At 55.1% G+C, this 21,413-nt stretch overlaps 4 protein-coding genes across 4 annotated transcripts; 2 read left to right on the top strand and 2 right to left on the bottom strand.

Moving 5' to 3' along the window:
* Positions 1 to 8,484: 8,484 nt before the first annotated feature.
* On the top strand, positions 8,485 to 9,449 carry CHGG_00566 (uncharacterized protein; the record flags this gene model as incomplete). Its single annotated transcript, XM_001219786.1, has 3 exons — positions 8,485 to 8,503; positions 8,676 to 8,864; positions 9,343 to 9,449. The coding sequence occupies 3 exons, from the start codon at positions 8,485 to 8,487 to the stop codon at positions 9,447 to 9,449; spliced, it is 315 nt and encodes a 104-aa protein (XP_001219787.1).
* A 1,983-nt stretch (positions 9,450 to 11,432) lies between these two features.
* Positions 11,433 to 13,984, top strand: CHGG_00565 (uncharacterized protein; the record flags this gene model as incomplete). The annotated part of the gene is made up of 4 exons (XM_001219785.1): positions 11,433 to 11,600; positions 11,683 to 11,976; positions 12,049 to 12,446; positions 13,213 to 13,984. The coding sequence occupies 4 exons, from the start codon at positions 11,433 to 11,435 to the stop codon at positions 13,982 to 13,984; spliced, it is 1,632 nt and encodes a 543-aa protein (XP_001219786.1).
* A 1,319-nt stretch (positions 13,985 to 15,303) lies between these two features.
* CHGG_00564 (uncharacterized protein) lies at positions 15,304 to 17,418 on the bottom strand (the record flags this gene model as incomplete). The annotated part of the gene is made up of 1 exon (XM_001219784.1): positions 15,304 to 17,418. One exon carries the CDS (start codon positions 17,416 to 17,418, stop codon positions 15,304 to 15,306), a length of 2,115 nt encoding a protein of 704 aa, XP_001219785.1.
* Positions 17,419 to 19,052: 1,634 nt separating this feature from the next.
* CHGG_00563 (uncharacterized protein) lies at positions 19,053 to 20,717 on the bottom strand (the record flags this gene model as incomplete). The annotated part of the gene is made up of 6 exons (XM_001219783.1): positions 19,053 to 19,097; positions 19,160 to 19,333; positions 19,425 to 19,774; positions 19,866 to 20,522; positions 20,607 to 20,639; positions 20,699 to 20,717. The coding sequence occupies 6 exons, from the start codon at positions 20,715 to 20,717 to the stop codon at positions 19,053 to 19,055; spliced, it is 1,278 nt and encodes a 425-aa protein (XP_001219784.1).
* Between the last annotated feature and the right edge of the window lie 696 nt (positions 20,718 to 21,413).

The following is a 21,413-nucleotide window of genomic DNA, read 5'->3' as shown; positions in this document are numbered from 1 at the left end:
TGGGGGTACCTAATGAGGCGTACGGAGTGATGTTACCTGGGAAAAGACGAAGGGCGTAGAAGGAAGTGTGTGGTGGTGGTGTTGTTGTGTATGGGTTTGACGTTTTGACCCCTCTCCTTTCCCTGCCTGGCTGGTTGGTTGGGTTGGGTTGGGTTGGTTCGGTTCATGGTTGAGACGGACACACGGATGGATGAACGGATGATGATACCACATTTTTTGTTCAGCCTTCCTTTTTCTAGCACCTCTTGCATGGCATTGCGCGTTATACACACAGCTCCTGGTTCTTCTTTGTCTCTTGGGGCCTCCTCTTGCAATGGCTTGGTTGGTTGGTGGGTTGGTTGGCTGGTTGGATGGGTTGAGAGAAAGCGGCGGGTGTGGGTGGGTGGGTGGCTAGTTTGCTTTTGCTTGCGCCTGCGGCTACTTACCTTGCTGTTGCTCGCTCTTATGTTACTAGATATTATGATGCGGTGTTAGACACGCCGCGCTACGTTACTACATTACATTATTGGGGCGATGCCATGTATCATCCCTTGCGCTGTTCTCTTGGCTCTGGACTTGTTGTTTGTTTGGGCCGTCGGTCGACGGATAGGCTTATCTATTCTCGCAGAGGGAGGGGGGGGGGGTGGTTCGGTAAAGATTGCTCTATGGTCGAGGGAGGAATCAGTAAACAGGGCGAGCAAAGGGGGTCAGTCTACGCTTACGCCACACAAAGGGAAAGGGGCCAGCGGGGACAGCCCGGAAACCCGAAGGGTTGCCTGTTCCTATTTACTTCTTGTGCGACCTCCCTTCGAACGGAAGGGCCCCCTAGAGGTCCTTATGCTGCTGTGCCCTATGTGCCCTATGTGCCCTATGTGACCTCAAGCTGGTTATCGCAGTCCTTTCTCTCTTCATCAGGGGGGCACGGCGGTTGCCGCGAGGTAGGGACGCGGCTGAGGCCGGTCGATGCTTCTCGAGGTAAGGCCTAAGTGTATCTTCGAAAGTCGTCTCCGGCGGGGGCCGGCCGGACATGACCCCCGCGAGGAGCAACAATGCCGACGGCGCGGCGAGCCCTTGCGGAACGGAGGGCGAGAGAATCCTCGAGGATCAGCCCTCACCCCCGTCTCGCGCCCCTCGCGCGCCGTCCCGCCCGAATACGTGATCGACTATGTGTGTCTGTACGTTTGTACGGTTGCGGCTCTGGGAAATGTAGCGGTGCGTACCGGTACTTGCTCGCCTTGGCCGAGAGTGTAGACCGAAGATTCTGGGTGTGGTGGGACATGGAAGGTCGAGAGGGGGGGTGTGCCTTGCAAAACCAAGTGACTCCCCTGCCGCACCAAGATTGACACCAAGGCATCAATATCGGCTTTCCCTCCAAGTTCGCCATTGCCCAACCGCCAATTACATCATTTGTTGGTATTAACCGCCTTTTTCCGCCGTTCACAGGCGCTCAGATTCTGTCCATCCCATGGCGTTTCAGCGGATCCTCTACTTCTCTAACAACGCCGTCAATATCATTCCAAAAACAAAATAAGATGTGCTTCTAAAGATTCTGGATGTTTCTTTTACTATGATTTATGCCTATCTTACGGTTGTGATGACCGTCGTTAGAAGGGATACAATGCCGTCCATTATTTATACAATGTCTCCGGGAGTATGGAAGAATAGAGATATCCGATGGGAAGTTTAAACTATCGATACATTGGCTCAATTACTACCAGGAAAGATGGCATTTCTCCAGAAAGCCTTGGGAGGGGGCCAAACATGATGGAAGTTTGACATCCGTCCGACAATTGCTGGAAGAGTGCCTCCTATGTGCCACACCACAGTTGGATAAACCGTTGAGTCAGTGGTCAGGTGTTTAGTTTCAGCTACCATGGTATAGTGGGAGGTTTATCATGGTGTACAGGTAAAAGCCCTGCAGCACACCGGAAGGAAGGTCATCTGGACCCAAGGTACAGCCTCCTATTGATGGACTACGCAAACAGGTTTGATGTCGAGACGCCTTGGGGTCTATAATGGCAGGGCACAGCCAGCCGTACGTGCACCATCGGTTGAATTCAAATCCCGGGATGTGCGTCCCGTTCCGGACCGGCTCACCTCGCTCGCCCGGCTCCTTGAGGGATTCCGGACTGAGCCTCCATCTCGAGAGTTGGTATTCTTAGGCGGCAAGAAAAATACTTCCTCATTCTCGTCCATAGGAAACATGATCGAACTTAAAGTGAGTTGGGCGGTGAATAACGGCGAAGGACCGTGGGAGCAGTATTTGGGGGCCAACTCAGCCCTATCTGCCTGCATTGTCCCTCGCATTCCACGTTTGGAGGGGCAGCCGGTTGTGCTACTATGTTGTTCGGGGCGATTCTTGCGAGAAGCAATGGCTTCCCATCTGCTATCCGAGAATGCGGCGCGTAATGATGTGAACCTTCACCCATTGGTCGTCTGTGATGGAAGCGTTTGGTTGCCTTCGTTTACAAATCAGAATACCTAGGTAGGTTTCCTAAAATACGAAAGCAGCACGGAGAGCGGAGGCTGATGATAAGCAACACGCCGGTGAAGACTAAAAAAAAAAGAAGTGTGTGCCATCAATTGTCTTACCATGGCTCGTGAAAACGGGACAAAGACAAAACGTGTGAGTTTCGGTGTCGTGACAGTGGCTTGGTAGTGATGTTGTGGAACATCCATAGGACGGCCCGGCCAGGGTCCCGCTCAAATTCGGGCTCGATCCGGGCTGCTGGTCCGTGGGATGCTATTCCCTATTGTTGCACTGGACAATTACTTACAGTAGGATCTGGGGCATCCGTGGTGACACAGCACTCGCGACTGCGGGAAAACGGACATCTGTTTGGCGTCGGTCGACCAACCCAATTGTCCCAGCCCACGCGAAACTGCTTACAACCCAGGCCAAAATCGCCTACCAAGGCGGCTGAAGTAAGAGAGCGTTTGCAGGATACCCTCGACATCTCACAATCCTGGAAATACCGTGGGCGGTAGGACTCGGTTGGGATTTCCCAAGGCTCGTTACCTACACACTCGGTGACAAGAGGCGTCGATTACGTGGCTGAGCGTGAGGTTTGGAGAAACATGAAATTGACGTTGTTAAAAGCGAGACGATAGAAATCAAAGCCGATGTAATTGGCGAATTTGTTCCGGTGTCTGGCAGGTTCAACGGTTTGGGCGGTCGCGGCGGTGACGTGCCTTCCTGGTGTTGCCAGACGAGGCTGCTGCCTAAGGTTCTTGCCTAATCAGTGCAGTCGGCCAAGGCAGGCCCTCCTCGGTCAAGTGGCTACGAATATCGTCATGTGGCCGTCGACAACTCAAACCCCAAAATTGAGTTCCACTTTCCGCGCTTCCGAATACCGAATCTTGCTTTTCGCTCCGCTCCCGCCGGCGACGCCGTGGTTGAGCTCCGGATTAGAGACCTTTCGATTCGCTGCGATTCCGGCCTGGGGAGCAAATCGATGGAGGACTAACCGGTGACCAGTCACAGTCATACATCACGAGGCTGTGCTGGGAGCTACTGCAGAGTTCAATGTCAGGCCAGCGATGGTTGGTCTAACGTGAGAACCGAATGCCGCAAGCTCTGCGGTCGACACTGGGTTCTGGCCCCTGGTCGCTCGAGCGATTGGTTGGCTTTCGAGTTCTCCCGCAGCTTGCCCGTCCCCACATCGTGGACCGTCCCACCGGGCATCGACAATCGATCCGCTACGCCAGGAGGACCCGAGGAGAAGGATGAATAGGGTTCTCGCAAGATCCGGCTGTCGGATTGTCTCGCACAGGATGCGGCGTGAATATCCGGTGAGGCAGATCGCAAGGCTCAAACTACCCCCACCGACATGGAGAGGCTGTCAATCAGGGGAGGCCATCGGTTTCTGGCTGGGTATTCGTACCGGTCGGAAAATTACTGACATTGTCGATTCATTAACGATAGCCTCCTTTGTTCCCTCCTAGGTGTGCAGATGTCGTCACCGTCCTCGGTGTGCATGGCTGCCCTGTCAGGAAGGGTCGTGACCAAGCTTGTTCGTCATCGCACCCCGAAGGAACCGAGAAGCTAGCCGTAGAGATCGAACTGCGCCTGTTTTCGCTCTGCCCATGGTCCAATTCGACACCCACCGTATAACTCCCCTTTGACGCTCACTTCGGAGGCAGCACGTGCACGGGATTACTCGTCAATCAGATACACGAAACTTCCATGTGGTTGAAGCGGATGCCTGCTTTGGGGTCGGGTAGGCTGTATGGTATTACAGTACAATACAAATAACTAGCATGTCGATACGACGATCCCTAGATCGGTAATGTGGTCCCAATCAGACGGTCCAGGGGAGCAGCCACACGGGCGATCATGGTAACCCTTCCTGCAGCACTGGCCTCCATTGGGCGAGGTACGGCTGTCACGACTCAACAAGCCCCGACAAACCGGATCAAGATGATTGCATTGGCTTGGTGGCCTCTGCAGGAGAGAGCCGCCAGGGTCGAAATGTCAAGAGCCATCGCGCGTGGATGGCAGTGTGCATAGTGTAGATCTCCGGGGTTCAGTTTCGAGGTTGCCGGTGGGGCTCAACACACGGGGCGCCGGGAAACCCTGACGAGCCGTACCACCACCCAATGATGGTTCCACCAAGGCCCGAAGCGCCGTGTTCTGTCAAGCCGGTGCCGGGAATCTAACGGGTTTCGTCCGCCGCCGCCTGCTGTCAGCAGAGGCCGCCGCCTGCTTCACCAAGGACAGTCACCGGCACTGCAATCAAACACGCCCAATGAGAAACCCTCTCTGTTCTCTGTTTCATCTCTTGGCGACCGTTTCGGTTCCCCAGCAGCACGTCACCCAAGGCCTGGCCGGATCGTAGGCCATCGAACATCACCAACAACCGTGCATGCCGGGGGACAGCGGCCGACCCGCCCGCCGAGACCCGGCAACTCTCTGGGATTGTTTCCCACAGGACCCAGAGGTGTCACGGGGGTGCAGCGCCTTGTCAGCCACACACCGTGAGATTTGCAAGGGTCGGTGAGAAAAAGCCGCGCCACGTTGCGGGCCGTTTGGTGGTTCAGCAGACAAGGTTCTGAGGATGGTTGAACGTAACAGTCCGTACTATGGGGAGGAGACCGTGCGTCGCAAAAAGGGAACGCTGGCGGAAAACGGAAAACGGCAAACGGTAAACGGCAGGCAGAAAATGGAATATGGCAGAACACAGCGGGTTCGCTGTTCGCTGGGCGCGGTTCGGCGAGCCTCACATCGAGAACTGGTGGGGCCGGCCCGCCAAGAACCCCGGCCGGCAGTCCTCTCTCTCCACATCCGGTGGTGATGGAAACCCCCCCCACGGCTGCCTTCCGAAGGCGGTACATCTCTTCCGAACACGAGTGAGAGCGATGATGCTCGATTTCTGAGGTTGCCTTTTGGCCATTTCAATGAACAACCCAAACGACAACTCACAGAGGAAACTAGCTCACTCAGGTAGGTACCCGGGATCGCGGCTTTCCGGCGGCGGCTTGAGCCGTAATTCGCATTGCTAGCTTACCGAAATCACCGCATTCAGTCGACGCCGTGTCACTGTCGTACCTGTGACACCCGGGTGCCTGCAGGGCGAGTTGACCCGGCTCCGCAGGTGTTGTCCCGACGGGACCCCAACACCTCGGTCCAAGACAGACTGAACAGATTGACGCACAGTTCGACAATCCGCACGACAGCGACGCTGGAGGACCGCTGATCCGGCTGCTTGCGAACACACTTTACCACTCTGTTTCAGGTGCGACACGAGCAGACGTTCTTGACGTCAGCGTACCCCCTGTGCCGTTTGCCATTTCTGGACGCAGCCAGACCGTCAGATGGCTGCTGGGAGACACTTGATTCGGCGGTTTCCTTGCCTGGGTCGTAACCGCACGGTTAGTCACGCCGCGGCGGGCAGTCCCCGGGTCGCCCTCCAGTTAGAATGCCGCGTTCCGTTTGGGCGGTTTTTGGCATCCACCTCGGGCGCTGCGGCACTCCCATTGTTTAGGCGACTCCTTGGGGGGCACAACCCTAGGACGATGTGCGCAGCGCAGCGCGAGCACCCCGGACGGGTCCTCACAGGGGCTACCCTTGTCAGCTCCTGTGTGGACCGGGCGTCCGAGTTTTCGCGGCAGACAAAGCCTTTGGCGGTCCTCGGTTTTCCAACTCCACTTTAGCATCGTAGCGTCGTGCGCACCTGCGAGCAGCAACTTGCAAGGCTGCACCTCACCTCAATCGGAACCCGCAAAGCTGCAGCATGGGATGGGACCTCACCCCCGTTCCTGCTTCCCAGGCGGACGGCCCACACACCCTCCCACTGCGCCTTTGCATACCTGGTACCGGACCGTGACACCAAAACACACACAAAGTCAGAGACGTACCGTACCGTACCTGTTCATCCAAGGCCCCCCCCCCTCCCCTTCGGCCATGTCGTCCCTGCGCCTTCTTTTGGGTCTGCATTAGCCTGCATGCCGCAGATGATGCCCCAGTCATCAGTCATTCCGGTCTACCTGGAACCCTACTCCATCTGCAGTGAGCGTTCGGCGTCACTGCTGCCTTCCCGCCGCAAGGTCTCCCAGCCAGTACAAGGTACTCGGATGACACCGCGAGACCTCTGCCGGCGCCTGGGGCCTATAAGGCTGCCATGGGGCCCTCTCGGTCTGTTGACTGATGAGTCTACATCACAGCCTTCTCGTTGACGGGTGTAGTGCCTGATTACTCATTCTTCCTATTTCGTTCTTGCTTGCTTGCCGTTCGCTTTCAACTCCGTTTCTACGGTCCTGCTCTGCCCCGTTCTAGGTTGCTCCTTTCCGGTGTTGCCTGAGCCGTCCTGCTCATATTTATTTTATCCTCTCGCTCTCTTCCCTACCGGTCAGTCACAGACTTGCACATCATCCGATCACACCATCAGATCACATCTCGGCCACTTCCCCTGGTCAACATCGCAAGCCTCACATCCCGCCGTCACATCCCGCGCGCCAACAGCCAACATACAACACTGTTGCCTCCTTCCCGGCAACCAACAACCCAACCAGGCAGTCCTAGCATCTACAAGAGGAGGTGTTCATCATGTGCTACCAGTTGGTCGAGCTCTACTCGGCATGCCGATGCCTCTACTACCAGCACGCCGTCGACCGATGTGCCGCCTACGGCCGGCCAGGCCACGGCATTCAGAGGCGGACAATCTTGGTTGGATACGCCTGCAGCGACCACACATCACACGCCAGCGGTTACGACTACTCCTATCCTTCCCAGTACTCGGACTCGGGGTACTACTCGGGGCACTCGGGGCACTCGTCCAAGAGCTCCCGGGGTCACTACCGGTGAAGAGTCTTGTCTTCGATGATGGGCTGCTGCTCTCGGCATTCGCCGCCGCTGGAACGCTTCACACTCCGGGCTTGGGTTGCCTACCTCTACTCGTTCCGGGTGAGGTCGTCGATGCTTGCCCACCCCCCTTCCCAGCTCTCCTACCTCTTCGTGGGCTACGACCGCCTGATATCAATATCGGCACCTCCCGCCATCCGCTGACTAGTGGGTACGATATTCCCGCCGGACACCACACTCTTCACGAATGCCGAACCAGGATTGGACACGCAGTTGTGTCATCGAAGACGGGTACTTGGGTCAAGACGAAGGCACGAAACCTGGAGGAAAAGCAAATGGACACACGAGACACACGACGATAGTTCTCTCGAGAACGGGACGAGTTCGGACACATGACGGACGACCTTACGGATCACGGCTTTTGCCATCTCTATCCAGGATGGATTTCACTTTTTCGGCCTCATGAACGCATAGCATCGGGATCGGTACATATCCAGGATACGGCACCGCCCCACTGTACAACACCACACCCTTCCCATTAGACACCCGACACCCCCCCCTGTTGTTATTGTTGTTTGTTTTGTTTCTTTTTCTCTTCTGTACTTTTCCTACTGCTTCTTTTCCTTTTCTTTGCGCTACAGATCGGGACGAGACATGCATATGGGCTATGATACCAGGCGTTTCCAAACAGGGGGGACTCCAGGCAACTGGAAGGGTTGGGGATTGATGGTTTTCATTTTCTCCTTCTTAGAGTCTAGAAGGTGTTATTTTTTGCTCTGTTTTCAGTTTTCTCTTTTATCGGCCATGTTGGAGCGTTTGTTTTTCACATTTCTACTTTTTTATGTCTGGATGTTGGATGTGCAAACGTGTGTAACGTTGGATGGTCTCACCCCTCATTATGTCTAATTCCTGCTCTGGTAGCAGCGACAACCACGGTCACTCCTGGATGGAAGGCTGGGAGGAGCAGCACAAGGTCTGCTCCGGGGAATAGACTTGCTTTGAGCCTCATCTCGTTCCCTTGCTAGGCTGGGTCGTCGCCCTCTGGCGGGATTCCAGGGGCGGTCATTCCTGCGAGGGGCCTGCTGAGGCATGGGGGGGAGAGAAGGGAACATTTACAGAATAGCGCAAATAGACGCGGAGATTCACAAACCACTTGATGACAGCCTAGTACACACTTGGTAGGATACCATGGAGTCTCGGAAAACATGTCCGGATCTAGTAATGGTGAGTTCAAGCGCCGGGCGGTGCACCATCCTCTTGGCACGGCCACTTTGTAACCCCGGGCTTCGTGTTTACTAACTAAAGTAGTGTCGTTGCCTTGGTCCGGAACACACACCCAACCACGCCAACTAGCCAACTAGCCAACTCGCCAACTACCACGCTGTATTATTTCTAGAATTTCCTTTGGCGCAGTTGCAATGTTGGACAATCATTGGTCCGAGTGAGCTGTCACGATTGGAACCAAATTGTCCTGGAACTCGCTTGTGGCAGCCAATTGGCGTTCAAGGTCGCATCAAAACGGTCCAAAATATCGCATTTTGGGCGACAACGACAGGTGCAGAGCATGTTTCACAACCGGAGCGAGGTGTGTGTCGGAAACGAAGCCGGGTCGAGGGGGGCCAAAAGCCTCAATTCAGCCTCTCAGCCGGGTCAGCACTCTAATAACAACAGCCTCAGCACCCTCAGCGCTGCCCCCTTGCGCCAATCAGCTGCTCCGGGTGCCTGGGGCGATAAAAATAGAGGGGCAAAAACCTCGCGCAGGCTGGGGTAACAGGGGACGGGCATCGTGTATTTCCAAACGGTGCGGGTGAGGTGGCCTCCAGCAGATGGTCTGCCCATGGATACATCTAAATCTGCACATCCGTAATTAACTACCTATTTGTAACACCGTATTACTTATCCAACTCCCACCGCATTGTCAACTCAGTGTGAAACTACCACACGTAGAATATCTAGCTATGAATAATCACCGAAGGATCTAAACTATCCGGACCCTCCCGCAATCCCCGAGTAACCGATCTGAATCACATAATCACAAAGACTCTGCTTCCGTTGTTACCCAGATAATCCGGCCCTAGCGGGCGCTACCGAAGACGCCGCCGCCATGCACCCTGCGCCGCCCTTTCTCGGTCTCGACTTTTCGACCCATTCAACCGTCGGATCCGACTAGGGACGGCAAGGATGGAAGGGACGGTGGGTGGGCGGCGTCATCTGATCTCCCCTGGCCGTGACCACAGACCAGACCCTGCCCTCCTCACCTTACCCTGCCCGGGTTCCTCCCCTGTCCAGCTTAGAAATACGGCCGGGTTTGGCATGGTCCACCCCGTCTGAGCTTAGAAATAAACTTTCTCTTGGGCACAGCAGGTAACGAAGGTTTTGTCAGGTATGGTATTGCGTGCTGTCATGGACTCGCAACACACTGCGTGATGCACAACACACATCGCCCACACCAAAACACCCACACCAAAACACCCACACCAGATGCACATCCACGCGCAACACCCACACACACCCAAGCCGCCGGGACCATGCTCTAAGCTAATCGTATGCGCGTGCTGACCGGGCGAGCAGGTATCTCCGAGGGTGCCGTGCGGGCGGGTTTGGGATGGGCCTGCCAAAAGAAGGATGATGCAGTGCGGGCGTTGCGTCACCGTCCGCGTAACTTCTAAAATCCTTGAGGTGTCGAGTCGTAACTACCTACCTTATCTACAAGTGGTTGTTGAGCGTTCATGTTGTCCACGAGGGCTACCTACCTGGGTATCCGGGGTGCCTGCCTGCGATGACGACAAAACAATTCTCGGCACCGCGCGGCGGTTTGCGCAACCTCTTGTTTTTACTGTCTTCACACCCGGTGATGCGTATCCTGTAATTTTGTCTCGTTGTATTTTGTTTCGAACTTTTATTTCTGTCCGTCATTTTCTCCACCACCCCGCCAAACCGAAGTCATCCATCTCAACAGCCGCCCGAGTGCCGCACCGTAACCGCACTCCACCACATCGGCACCACTCCACCAAGCTGCATGTGAAACGAAACACACGCAGAGAGAGGGCGATCAGCCGAAACCCCCAACACACGGAGTGTACTTACACTAGATCGGGCGGCTCGGGACGCGGCAGCAAAAGCCCAAAGTAGCATAGAAGAGGACACTCAACAGGAAGGGCAGGCCCACGTAAGCTCGCGAGTCACGTTCGTTAGCGCCTTGGCCCCATCGTTGCAGTGGATTGGTAGCGTTGGAGTGTTAGTGTGTGTGGATGTGTGTGGATGTATGTGTGTGGGTGTGCGTGTGACGCTCGGTAATCGTCGTCATACTATTCTAGAACACCTTTCTTGCATGCCCCTCCTGCATGCACGCATGCGCGTGGGTGGATGGATGGGTGGGTGGTGGTGATGGTGGTGCGCCGTGCGGCGGCGGTGGTTGAGTGGTAAATTCGACAGCGGCAATGGCGGTATTTGGGTAGATGGTCACCCCATGTAACCCCGAAGTACCTACCTGATTTACGACCCCGTCCAACCCAGCCCGACCCTACCCTATCGATCGAGCTCTTGCGTTTGGATGGGTTTCAATCTGCGATGCAGTGAGGTGGGAGGAGAGAGGGGCGGATCGGGCGCGGCTGCGCGGCATCGCGGCTCTTGAAACATGGGGCGATCGGGAGTGCCGGGCTGGATTGCCTGTTGCATGTTTTGTTGTGGCATCCCGTTGCATCCATCCTGTTGCATCTGATACCGGATAAGCCTGTCTAGACGGAGGCAGATGGGATGCCGTTTTTGGAGACGGAGTTGGTGAGTTGGTGAGTTTGTTGATGCGACGTAGTTGATCAGAGCGGGAACCGGCAAGTACGAAGTCGTTAACCACCTCAGATAAACAGACAAACTACACACTAGGTACCTTATTTCGAGGCTGTAGTTATTCCTCACTATGCGCTCCAGATGTTGCCCATCGAACACTGACAATCCCACTACGAACCCTAACCCTCTAGATAAGCTAGCACAAGTGTGGCACTGTGACCTCCAGTCGTCAAAGCGTTGTCGATGCTCGGACCTTACATCTCTCTCCGTCTCTCGCTTTAGGTCTTGGGGGCAACCACAATCCCGTTCACGAAAGACCGGCGCAACTCATCCTCGCCTTTTAATTCTCTCGTCGAACACAAACAACATGGATACACTCGATTCTTCTTCTTCTCGGTATCGCACCGGTTTCCATTCTCCACCAGTGGATGCCGCCGATGAGCCACGGGACGCCGAAATCCAGGCGACACTCGCTGAGGCAGAAGCGCTCGTTCTTGGCGAGCAGTTTCGCCCGGCCCTTCGTCTCATTGTGAAGGTGCGTTTCATGCCCTTTGCGGTTCTTCCTAGTCCACTGCAGACTTGATCGAAGAAGTCACTAAACTGCGTTATCCGAGCAGGCTATTAACATGTGCCCTTGTGAACCCGCCAGCGAAGGGAAAGAGCGCCACCCGAAAGACAAGTCGTGCCACATTGATCAGTGCATGCTGGCCGTGAACAGCGGCGATCCGTACGCGCTTTTCGAGGTGGCTAAGAGCCCCTGTACGTGCGGATACCGTTGGCCGTCGTGTACCCACCAACACCACGCCGCAGCCCTCGATGCGCTCGCAAACTGCCTCGATAGAGATGCGCAGTACGTCGCCGCTTTTGCCGCCGCACTAGCGATCATCCGCTTGGATCCTGCTTCAGCTATGGTAAGTATCACAAGTATACGTCGAAGAAGCTGATTGCTGCCGACAGACAGATTGACTGACTCGATTCTATAGGGGTACTGCCGTGGTGCCAGAATCATCCGGTACCTCCTCAAGTCTGCCTCGCCGCCTGGCGATTCCGCCAAGGGCCGTGCCGTGGCTATCATTTTCAATCAGTTTACCGACGCGTCCTCTCCCCTTTTCCTCCGAGCTGTTCTTAAACGTTTCGTCCGGGGGGGGATGTGCATCATAGACCGCCACCGCCGCAATCCAAAAGACACGTACAATGTACGGGGCTCGATACCAATTCCATTTGACACAACGAGTTTGCCGGCTAATGAGTTCCCTCAGGCTGTGTTGAGGCGGATGGCTTATCATCTCGACTGCGATGATGCCCGTATGGACCCGGTCAAGGAATTCCCCATGGAAATCATCGGATTGGTCTTCTCACACCTCGACATCACTGATCTTGGGTAAGCAAAAGACCATCCTCCCCACACGTACCGTGCCCTCTAACACGCCCAAAGCAGATGCCTCCGCGTCAGCAAGCAGTGGAACCGGGTTGCCCAGCAAGACAACAGCTGGAATGACTTGAGGCTCAAGCGACCCGGGAACCCAGGGAAATCATTTGCTAATTTTTTACAACAACATGGGCGGATGAGGAGTCTTGTCATCAGTGATGCTACTTGGTTCAGTCTGACGGGCCTCAAGCTTCACCAGATGATGTTCGGTCTACCCCAACTGGACCGATTGTGCATCGGTTTTGGGAAGCGGGCATTTGTCCCGCCAATCCTTAAATCAGTCGCGACGAAAGCAACCATCCGACCAAAATGTCGCCTAACCCAGCTCTCATTAGAGTCTTTTAATTTGCAGTCGCCCCTTTTTACTCAGTTGTTGTCTTTTCACGCCGATACGCTCGTTACCCTGAATCTCGCCCGTACTGGCCCCCTTTTGAGCGCCGTCTTTGATAAGATCGCCCTTCCAAATTTGAAGAAACTGCGGCTAACCGCCGTGTTACAATCGACTCTTCGTCCTGCTTCCGAATTGATCGAAATGGTACGAAGATCTTCCCCATTTCTTCACACTTTTTGGCATGCCCAATACTCATCGAATCTAGAAACCAGTTGTGATTGCTACGCCTAACCTCGAGCAACTTCACCTGGACGGTTTTCGAGCGGCATGGCTCCGAGACGGACCTCCAACCGACCACTGGAACGGCTTGTGGTCTTCCCTTCGCAGGCTTACCCTCGGCCCGGCCATGCTATGCGTAGTGGTCCCGAGATCCCGCCTTTGGAGCCCACGCTTTCTACCCCCTTTCCCAACCTCCCTACAGGGTCTGGAAATTCTCAGCGCCAATGATAATGTCGCCCGCAGCGTCCTATTTACCACCGCTTCACCGGCTACAGCCATAAATGCCACAGCTCTAATAGATGGTGACCTCATGGACCTCAATCTGCCCCAGTTGGAGGTGTTCCGTTGCTTGTCTAGCATCCTAAAACCACGCCATTTAGAGCATATTCTCAAGCCCTCGGTGAGCGCCGGGAAACTACAGGCCCTTGAATTGCGAGCCGCCTTCAATCACCTTACACCCCCCAATGGAGGCGATCAGCCCGGCGGCTTCGTACCGGCTCGGGACCTAGATTTCCTGACCTGCAGCAGCCTTCACACGCTGGGGCTGCACGACTTCAATTTTTTCGAAAACCCCTCCGGTCGCTGGGTCGCCACCAACGAGTTTCAGGCCGAGCCCTTCGTCGAGTGGCTCGATTGCTTCCCGAGCCTGCACACACTGGGCGTCTACCCGGGCGATTGGGAAGCCGTGGGGTTGCTTATCCCGCGCCTGATCGCTCGGCCTGGCATCAAAGCCATTCATCAGCAGTACTTGCGCGGCCTTTCCTGGGACGAGGCTCAGAAGCTGGCCCGAAAGCATGGAGTTGAGCTGTCCCATAGCCCCGCGCACATGCCCGCCGGCTGGCGTGTTTTTGAGGATTTTGACGACGATACCTCGACCTAGACGTGTTGGAGAGACGGCATTTTGGAAAAGAGGAAAGGAAGAAAAGGGATACACCGTTTCAACGGATAATGGAATCTTGATCCACGGCGAATGGGGTCCGCCTTTACGACTCAACTACCAGGAAAGGACGTATGGGTATGGTTATAGACCATGGACAAGGATTGAGGATTTTGAGTACGACGTGCATCATCAACCACAGGATTGGTTGGCACTGGCACTAGATTCGATATGGCGTTTGGCACTCGACATTGGCATTTGCATTGACACAGGCACGGGTATGGAAGGCATCTGACACCTGGCTAGGTGTCTAATAAGGAGACGGAAACAGTCCATCTGAATTGGGAGGGAGTTTACATGATACCCGACTCGGTACATTCACACCGGGCGCAGACGTTGGAACGGAGTTCATGGGCTTTTCGGATACCGAGGCAGAGAGGATAATGCAATTCTTAATTCTACACATATCACCAGCTACACTTGCTTGACAACATTTCTATGCCCGGTTACCGCTCACCAATAATAACGCGATCATGCCGCATGGCCCTCAGATACGTAACACCCAAGTCACTATTCTGCACTCCTTCTCGTATCCCATTCTCTTCTATTCTGGGTGAACCCGAAAAATTTGTCCGGGAAAAGGTTGGCTGCCTGCCACGCCCAGAAACCTCCCAAGGTATCCAGCCAGCGGCCTCTCTATGTAGGACCAATCCTTCACTGTACGCTGTGACCCTCCCCCGCCACCCACTCGGCTAACTACTACCCCTTCCGTACATAGGCTCGTGTTCCTTGCATGCTTGTTACCTCGTCTTCCTTTGACAGAAATAGCCCTCTTCCATCTGAACACTCAATAATCAGATCAAGCAGGTAAGTATGGCCCGTCAATGGGTGTGGACATCGCAAGATGGACTATTTTGAAGCAGCTTTTGAGCCCCCGTTGCAGTATGCTATGGCGAGTGCTAACCCAGGACCGTGGTATAGATACCCAACGACCCGATACATATCCATGAAGAGGCTATCTTAGTAATGAGGGATGTAATAAAAGAGAAACCACAAAAGCCAAACGCAATGGTAATGATACGCCTCTTCCCTGTTCCAACCCAGTAACCCATACTCCTGCGCCAAGTGCTTGCTATGAATTCGAGCATCCTTAAAATAGAAAAGAGAAAACCCCTGCTGCAACCCGAGAAGTCGCCGTAATGCATGCAAAGCAAGATTCGGAAATGCCCACCGCCCAGCCTCAAGAGAGAGGAAAAGCCGATTCCCAACACCGTGCAACGCCTCAAGGAAAGCCAGTCGCCTTCTCCCCTCCATCATTCTTCTCACATGCCGGCAGCAACCCTCTGCGAGTCCCGGCTCAGTTCCCTCACCTTCACCCTCAGTTCCTCTCTGACCGACTCCTGCCACATCCTCTTCTCAGCCGCTGCAGCAGCAGCCGCCGCCCCAACAGCAGCCTTGGCCTTCTCAGCAATTGCTTTCCAGTTATCGGGATTGCTGGCCAGCGGAATCTCTTGCTTCTGCTGGCACTGGCGCATGACACGATTGGCCTGGCGCATCTTGCACTTCATATGGTAGCCCGGCTCGTTCGCCTTGCGCCATTCGAGATAAGCTTCGTACATCTGCTGCTTGACCGGGTCGTGGTCTCGGGGCTTCACGGTCACAGGAAAGTAAGGTCGGTCAAGCTTCCTCTCGGGGCCGATCGAGGACTGTAGGGAAGCGCCCGGGATAAATGGTGCGGTATGGGGGAGGCATGGGTTAACGCCTGCTGTTACCCCTGGGACGTAGGCCGGCACCGAAGCTCCACCGCCGGGCGGGAATGTGTTGAATCCGTTCATAGCTGGCAAACTTAGAGGCGAAACACTAATCGGCGCGTTGAGCGTTGCTGTGGACGGGACATTCCCCATGGTATTGTAGAATGGAGAGCTCGCAAATGCTGCCGCAGACATTGTAGCAGACAACCCCATTGGCGTAATAACATGGTGAGGCAGCGTGCTGGTTGATGGGAAGCCATTCGGGGCCATGCCATTGATAGGCAATGCGAGCTCGGAAGGCCGTGGCCCGGGTATCGTAGCCCTAGTAAGCGTGCCATTCCCAATAGCCCGGCTTTTTTGAGTAGTTTCTGTAGGAACCGGCAGTTTTGTCTGCTGCGGTCGTTGAAACGGAATGCCCTCTCTTACAGCGGTGAGTGGAGTGTGGCTAGGCATAGCTTCAGGGAAGATGTTAGCGAGGGGTGGGCGGGAGAGCTTCTTGGGCGACAACCATGGGGTGGCGTCGGTTGGGGTAGCCGACTTGAATTCGGCAGCGGCGGGATTTAACGTCTTGATCTGATTGTCGTCCACTGAGTGCTCCTTGGGTATATCGCGAGGTTTATCCCGCGAGTCATCCCTTGAACGGCGGTCACCCGAACCGCGGTCTGGCATATTTGATGCATAACCAGAGTCAGTAGAACTGAGTTTCCCATAATTATGCAAGCGATCGAGTCGGGCAACGAAAGACTTCCTTGCAACCTCTGCGCTTGGTTCGTGCTGAGTGCTTCTACTCGGTGGTTCGGGGTCGTCTTTCAACTTCATTGCCACGATGGCAGGGTCGACGATGTGACGAGATGACGCTGCCGGGCCATTGGTTTCTCGGGCCGGCGGCGGGGGCTCGTGCTTGTTTTGTAGGCGGTTCAGCATTCTCTGAAAGCGATCCTCTTCCTCGTTTGACGGCCCTTTACCTGCATGTCTGGGCCTGGTCTCGGGAACTGGGGCCCCGGGAATCTCAAAAGCAGAGCCATGATGCTTTGGATGAGCCCTTATCTCTTGCAGTTGGTCGTGAGACGCTGACAGATTCGAACCGGCTGAGTTTTGGGTGTCCCGGTTCTCGCTCAGCATTTCTTGAAGCTCAACCAAGATTTCATCAGAGTCTTCTGATGATACCCGTCGGAAGGCTGCTGGGCCGTTGAGGCGCTTTAGCTCACCAAGCGCAAGGTCAGACGGGGCGTCTTGCGGGTCGACCGCAGAAACGTCAAAGCAGAAACGGTTGGGCAGTGCAATGCCTTGCCCATTTACGCTCGTGAGTATTGGGCGGACTTGCTTTAGTTGTATCTTGACTGCTTCCTTGGTGTCGTCCCCAGACGTCGATGGAGAAGACGAAGGGAGCTGCCACACTGGAGCGGAGATAACGCTTTCCCAGGCAGCCTTTTTATCCTTTGGGTAACGGTATTGCGGACCCGAGAATGAATCGTCTGTTTCCAATTCCATCTGAATACATATGTCGTCGTTGTGGTCGTAGCTCTGTTTGCTCATCCTGGTGCCCTCACCTGGAGACGACACGCCGGCCGCCCTCTTCCGCCAGTCATTTGAGTCGATGGCCTGGGTTGTCTTGACTTTCAACCCGCTCTGCCTCAGTCGGGCGGCGGATTTGAGGCCGGAAACACGGTTGGCGCACCCGACCATTGTATCAAACTGGAAGTTTCCGTGAGCCAGCAAAACCTCAGGTACTAGGTTTCTCAACTGTGACGCCTACGGTTTTGGTCTAATAAAGCTTGAAACATCATGAGGTTAGCTGAAGAGCTCTGACGCTGGGGTTGTTCTCGGGTAGGGCTAGATTCAATCCAGGTTTGTGGCCAAGGAGACGCCGTCGAGTAACAGAGCTCGGGGATGAACTTAATGAGGGAAAGTAACAATTCGGGACAAAATGTTTCTTAGAAGGCTGGGTTACTCACCAGGCGTCCAAACTACCTACGTAACGACCGAGTCTTTGGGGTTGGTCAGGGCTCCCCTGCCGCAACTGACTCCTCGTCGTCGCTTCGCGATTCGGTGGACTGGCAGATGGCGCGCTTCGCTTTTCTCCGCTCTCGGCCGTGAAGTGAGCCCAAAAGTGTGAGAGATGAGGCAGCAATATAGAGAAAGGCTGTGACTGTTGTGGACGTTGAAGCAGTGGATCAGATGACGGTAAGCAACGAGATCGGATGCTTTTGCAACTTTTCGTTCGAGATGGAATCGCGCCCTCGGTTACTCGGTCCGAAAACAAACGCTTTGGTGCTCTGAGCAAACCCCAAGAAGAAGAAGAGATGACGTAAAGCTGTGAGGGAGACGATATGCACGGAGTACCCAAAAAGGCCGGCGGTGGTTGTCTTGGATTGCACTTCGCTTGGATGATGGGAGAAGAAAGACGGCGGAAGACGGTGAGAGACGGTGGGCCGCGTCAAGAAGGGACCGATGAAAATCAGCGGGGGACTCTTAGGGGAAGCAGGAGAGTCGTGGCAGTCACTCGTTTTAAGCACCGACAGAGCATGTGGAGGAAGGCGCCATTGTCGTCATCATCAGCATTGACACATCGGGCTTTGGGGCAGGGTTCCTATTCTACTCTCACAAATGGGCCCAAGTTGAGTGGACGGCCAGGTGAAAACCAGACTAAACCGTTTTGCCATCTCTTCATCCGTAATGTACGTGCCTTCCGAATCAAGATGGAACGGTGTATGTATGTGGAAGGCGCTTCCTAGTCATGCACTCTCTATGCCCGAGTTTCCTTCACCTCGATCTTGTTTTATCGAGCGAAGATTTTCTCGGCAAGGTCAGTGTGGTTTCCCTAATCGAAAGCATTACCTTAATTATTGAAAAGGAGAAAGAGATATGTTATACACGCAAATAAAAAGATAGAAAAGAAGATGAACGAAAATGATCAAGCATAAGCCCTCGTAGTCCACCGCTACCCCCCCCCCGATTCCCAAACTCTCATCTTCCGATCCATCCACTACGTAGTAGGTCATTCGTCTCATTACAAAGATCAGATGGGACCCCATCCCTCCCATAAATCCCGCAATGGCAAACAAGCCGATTCCACCTAGGGTCCGGCAACCCCCAATGATGTCAGTAAACCCTCCTGGATATGTTTTATACCGATGAAGGCAACCCACAGAGCTCACAAACCTGATAAGTCGGGGATCATACGGGCTCAATTCAGCAGTAAAGACAAATGCTCGTCAATAAACATCCAAATTAACTGGCCGCTTGCTACAGAACACCAAAACATCCACATAAACGCACTAGAAACATCATCCTCGGGTCAACGACCAACTCGACCCGTTCTACGCAGCCGCCTGCTGACCCGTCATGTACGCCGTAAACGATTTCTGCAACCGATCAGTCAGCATGCCGTCACCCCAAGGGATGGTATACCACCAGAGTTACGTACCGCGTTCCTAGTCTGGATGAAGACGGTCCCCGGTCCCGTGAATTTGCACACCAGGCCCTCGCCAGACGCCATGCCGGACATGAGGCCGCCCGAAGCAACACGCTCCAGGACATACTTGGTGTTCCACGCTACAAGGTGGCCGTTGTCGACGATGTACTTCTCGCCGTCCATGAGCTACACACACCGCCAGTCAGTCATCCACCCCACCAAGAAATAACAGAACAAGCGCAAATACAACAAAACAAAATAAAACAAAAACACTTACATCCTTCCGGATAATCGCCCCAAAACTGGTCAACCACAACAGCCCCGTCCCCGAGATCTTATACACCCACAACCCCTCCCCACTAAACATGGCCTTGCCGAGCCCCTGGCGCTTGTAGTCCTTGATGACGTTCTGGGTGCAGGCGAGGAAGCCGTCGTGGCTGACAGACCACGCCTCCTGGCCGCTCAGGCGCAGGCTGGTGATGTCGCCGAGCATGGGCGGCGCCAGCAGCAGCTCGCCGGGACCCGTGAAGGTCGAGCTGTTCATGTCGCCGCCTGCCACCAACTTCTTCATGCTGAACTTGATGTGGCCTTTGAGGACGATGGAGGGTGACATGGCGATCATAGAACCTGGGAGAGGGATGGTGTTAGAGAGTGAACAAGCCCGGGGTAGGTGGGGTGATGAGGGGGAGGGGTGTTTCAATGAGGGGGTACAATGTACCTGGCCTGGCTTCTACGGGGCACCCGATCGCCAGCTGGATGGTCAGGATGGAGTTGCAGTCGCGGTGGCTGATCCGGTAGCTCCCGCCGTTGAAGGTGCCGACATCATCAACTATCGTTGAGGTAGCACCAGCGAAGTTATTGCCAGTGGGGGCGCCAGTGGGATCAATCGCTGGGGAATGAGCCTGGGCCTGGACTTGCGCCTGCGCGTGTGCCTGCTGCAGATGCTGTGTCTTCTCCGCCGGGTACGCCCCCTTGTCGTCCTCCTTGGGGTATGACGGAGGGGCGGCAAACTGCGGCTGCTTCTGCGAGCCTTGCGATGCGGTCGAGGCAGTCCGCAGATGCTGGGGCAGTGCGCCGTGTTGCATAGGTGAAGGAGACGCTTGTGGTGGTGGGGCATATTGTTGCTGCGGGGGAGCGGCATATTGTTGTTGAGGAGGCGGCGCGTACTGTTGCTGTTGAGGAGGCGGCGCATAGTGTTGTTGCTGGTGCTGGTATGAAGGTGTCGACGACGCTGGCGGCGGAGTAGGAGCTGCGCCGGCCTGGGGCGGAGGAGGGTAATTCGTGGCAGCTTGGGTGCTGGAGGGAGGGGCGGGATACGAGAATTGAGTCTGTGTGGGGGGTGCCGATCCAGGAGGAGGCGGGTAGCTCTGCTGTCCTGTTTAGACGGTGTCGTCAGTATCACGCTTCGGCAGCACATGAATAATCCTGGAGGTGAACTCCAGGTCGACTGGAGACATACCTCCGGCGGAAGGACCGCCAGCTCCAGGGGGCGCTAAACACACAAGTTAATTTTTGGCCACCTTTCTCCCCACAGCCCATTCAATCACTCACGGGGATAGTAGTTTGCCATGTTGCTGTCTGGTGGAAACTCGGCGTTCAACTGCGGCGGCGTTGTCCCAGCGTGCTACAACTTTCACAGCTGTCAGTGAAGTTCATAGGCAGGGTACCTGAGCTTGGGTAGGTCGGCACCCAAGGCGAGTGAATCCACGCCCCGCACCTACACTTAGTGCCCCTCGTTCTGAGGTTCCTGCGATGATGCGATGCGAAGATTACGAAGAATGTCGGGCAAGACGGCGATACGAAGCCTGAGCAGAAATTGGGGAAGACGAGCGACTCGAATCTAGGAGAGCAAAGGAGCTTGCTGCATGCTCGGAGCACCTTTTTGAGGGATCAGTTCGCGCAAGCAGGGGACCGCATCCCCTCCCCACGGTTGCATGGAACCAAATCGAGAGCCGACTAGTATGGCGACCCAATCAGCAAGCTCCAGTTCGAGCAGAAACGCGCGCCGAGCTGTTTGACAAGGGCGCTTAGGGATGGAGCGGGCGGGAGCCTCGTCGGCGATTGGTTATGATGCAGGTGAGCCTCGACTCCTAAAATGGAGACGATTCGAGGTCCTCGTTCACGAAGGACGGGGACGCGAGTGTTTAGCCATTCCGTCGCTGGAAAAGGAGGCCCGGGCGGTTCATGGTATTGAGGCAGGATAATTGGATGGTACCATGTAACTTGGTGTACCCGGCCAGCACAAGGAAGTTTTCCCCCGACTTGT

Source organism: Chaetomium globosum, genomic scaffold (genome assembly GCF_000143365.1).
Source record: "Chaetomium globosum CBS 148.51 scaffold_1 genomic scaffold, whole genome shotgun sequence".
NCBI lineage: Eukaryota > Fungi > Ascomycota > Sordariomycetes > Sordariales > Chaetomiaceae > Chaetomium > Chaetomium globosum.
The sequence above is the reverse complement of the archived record's forward strand: the minus strand, read 5'-3'. Positions and strand labels throughout refer to the sequence as shown.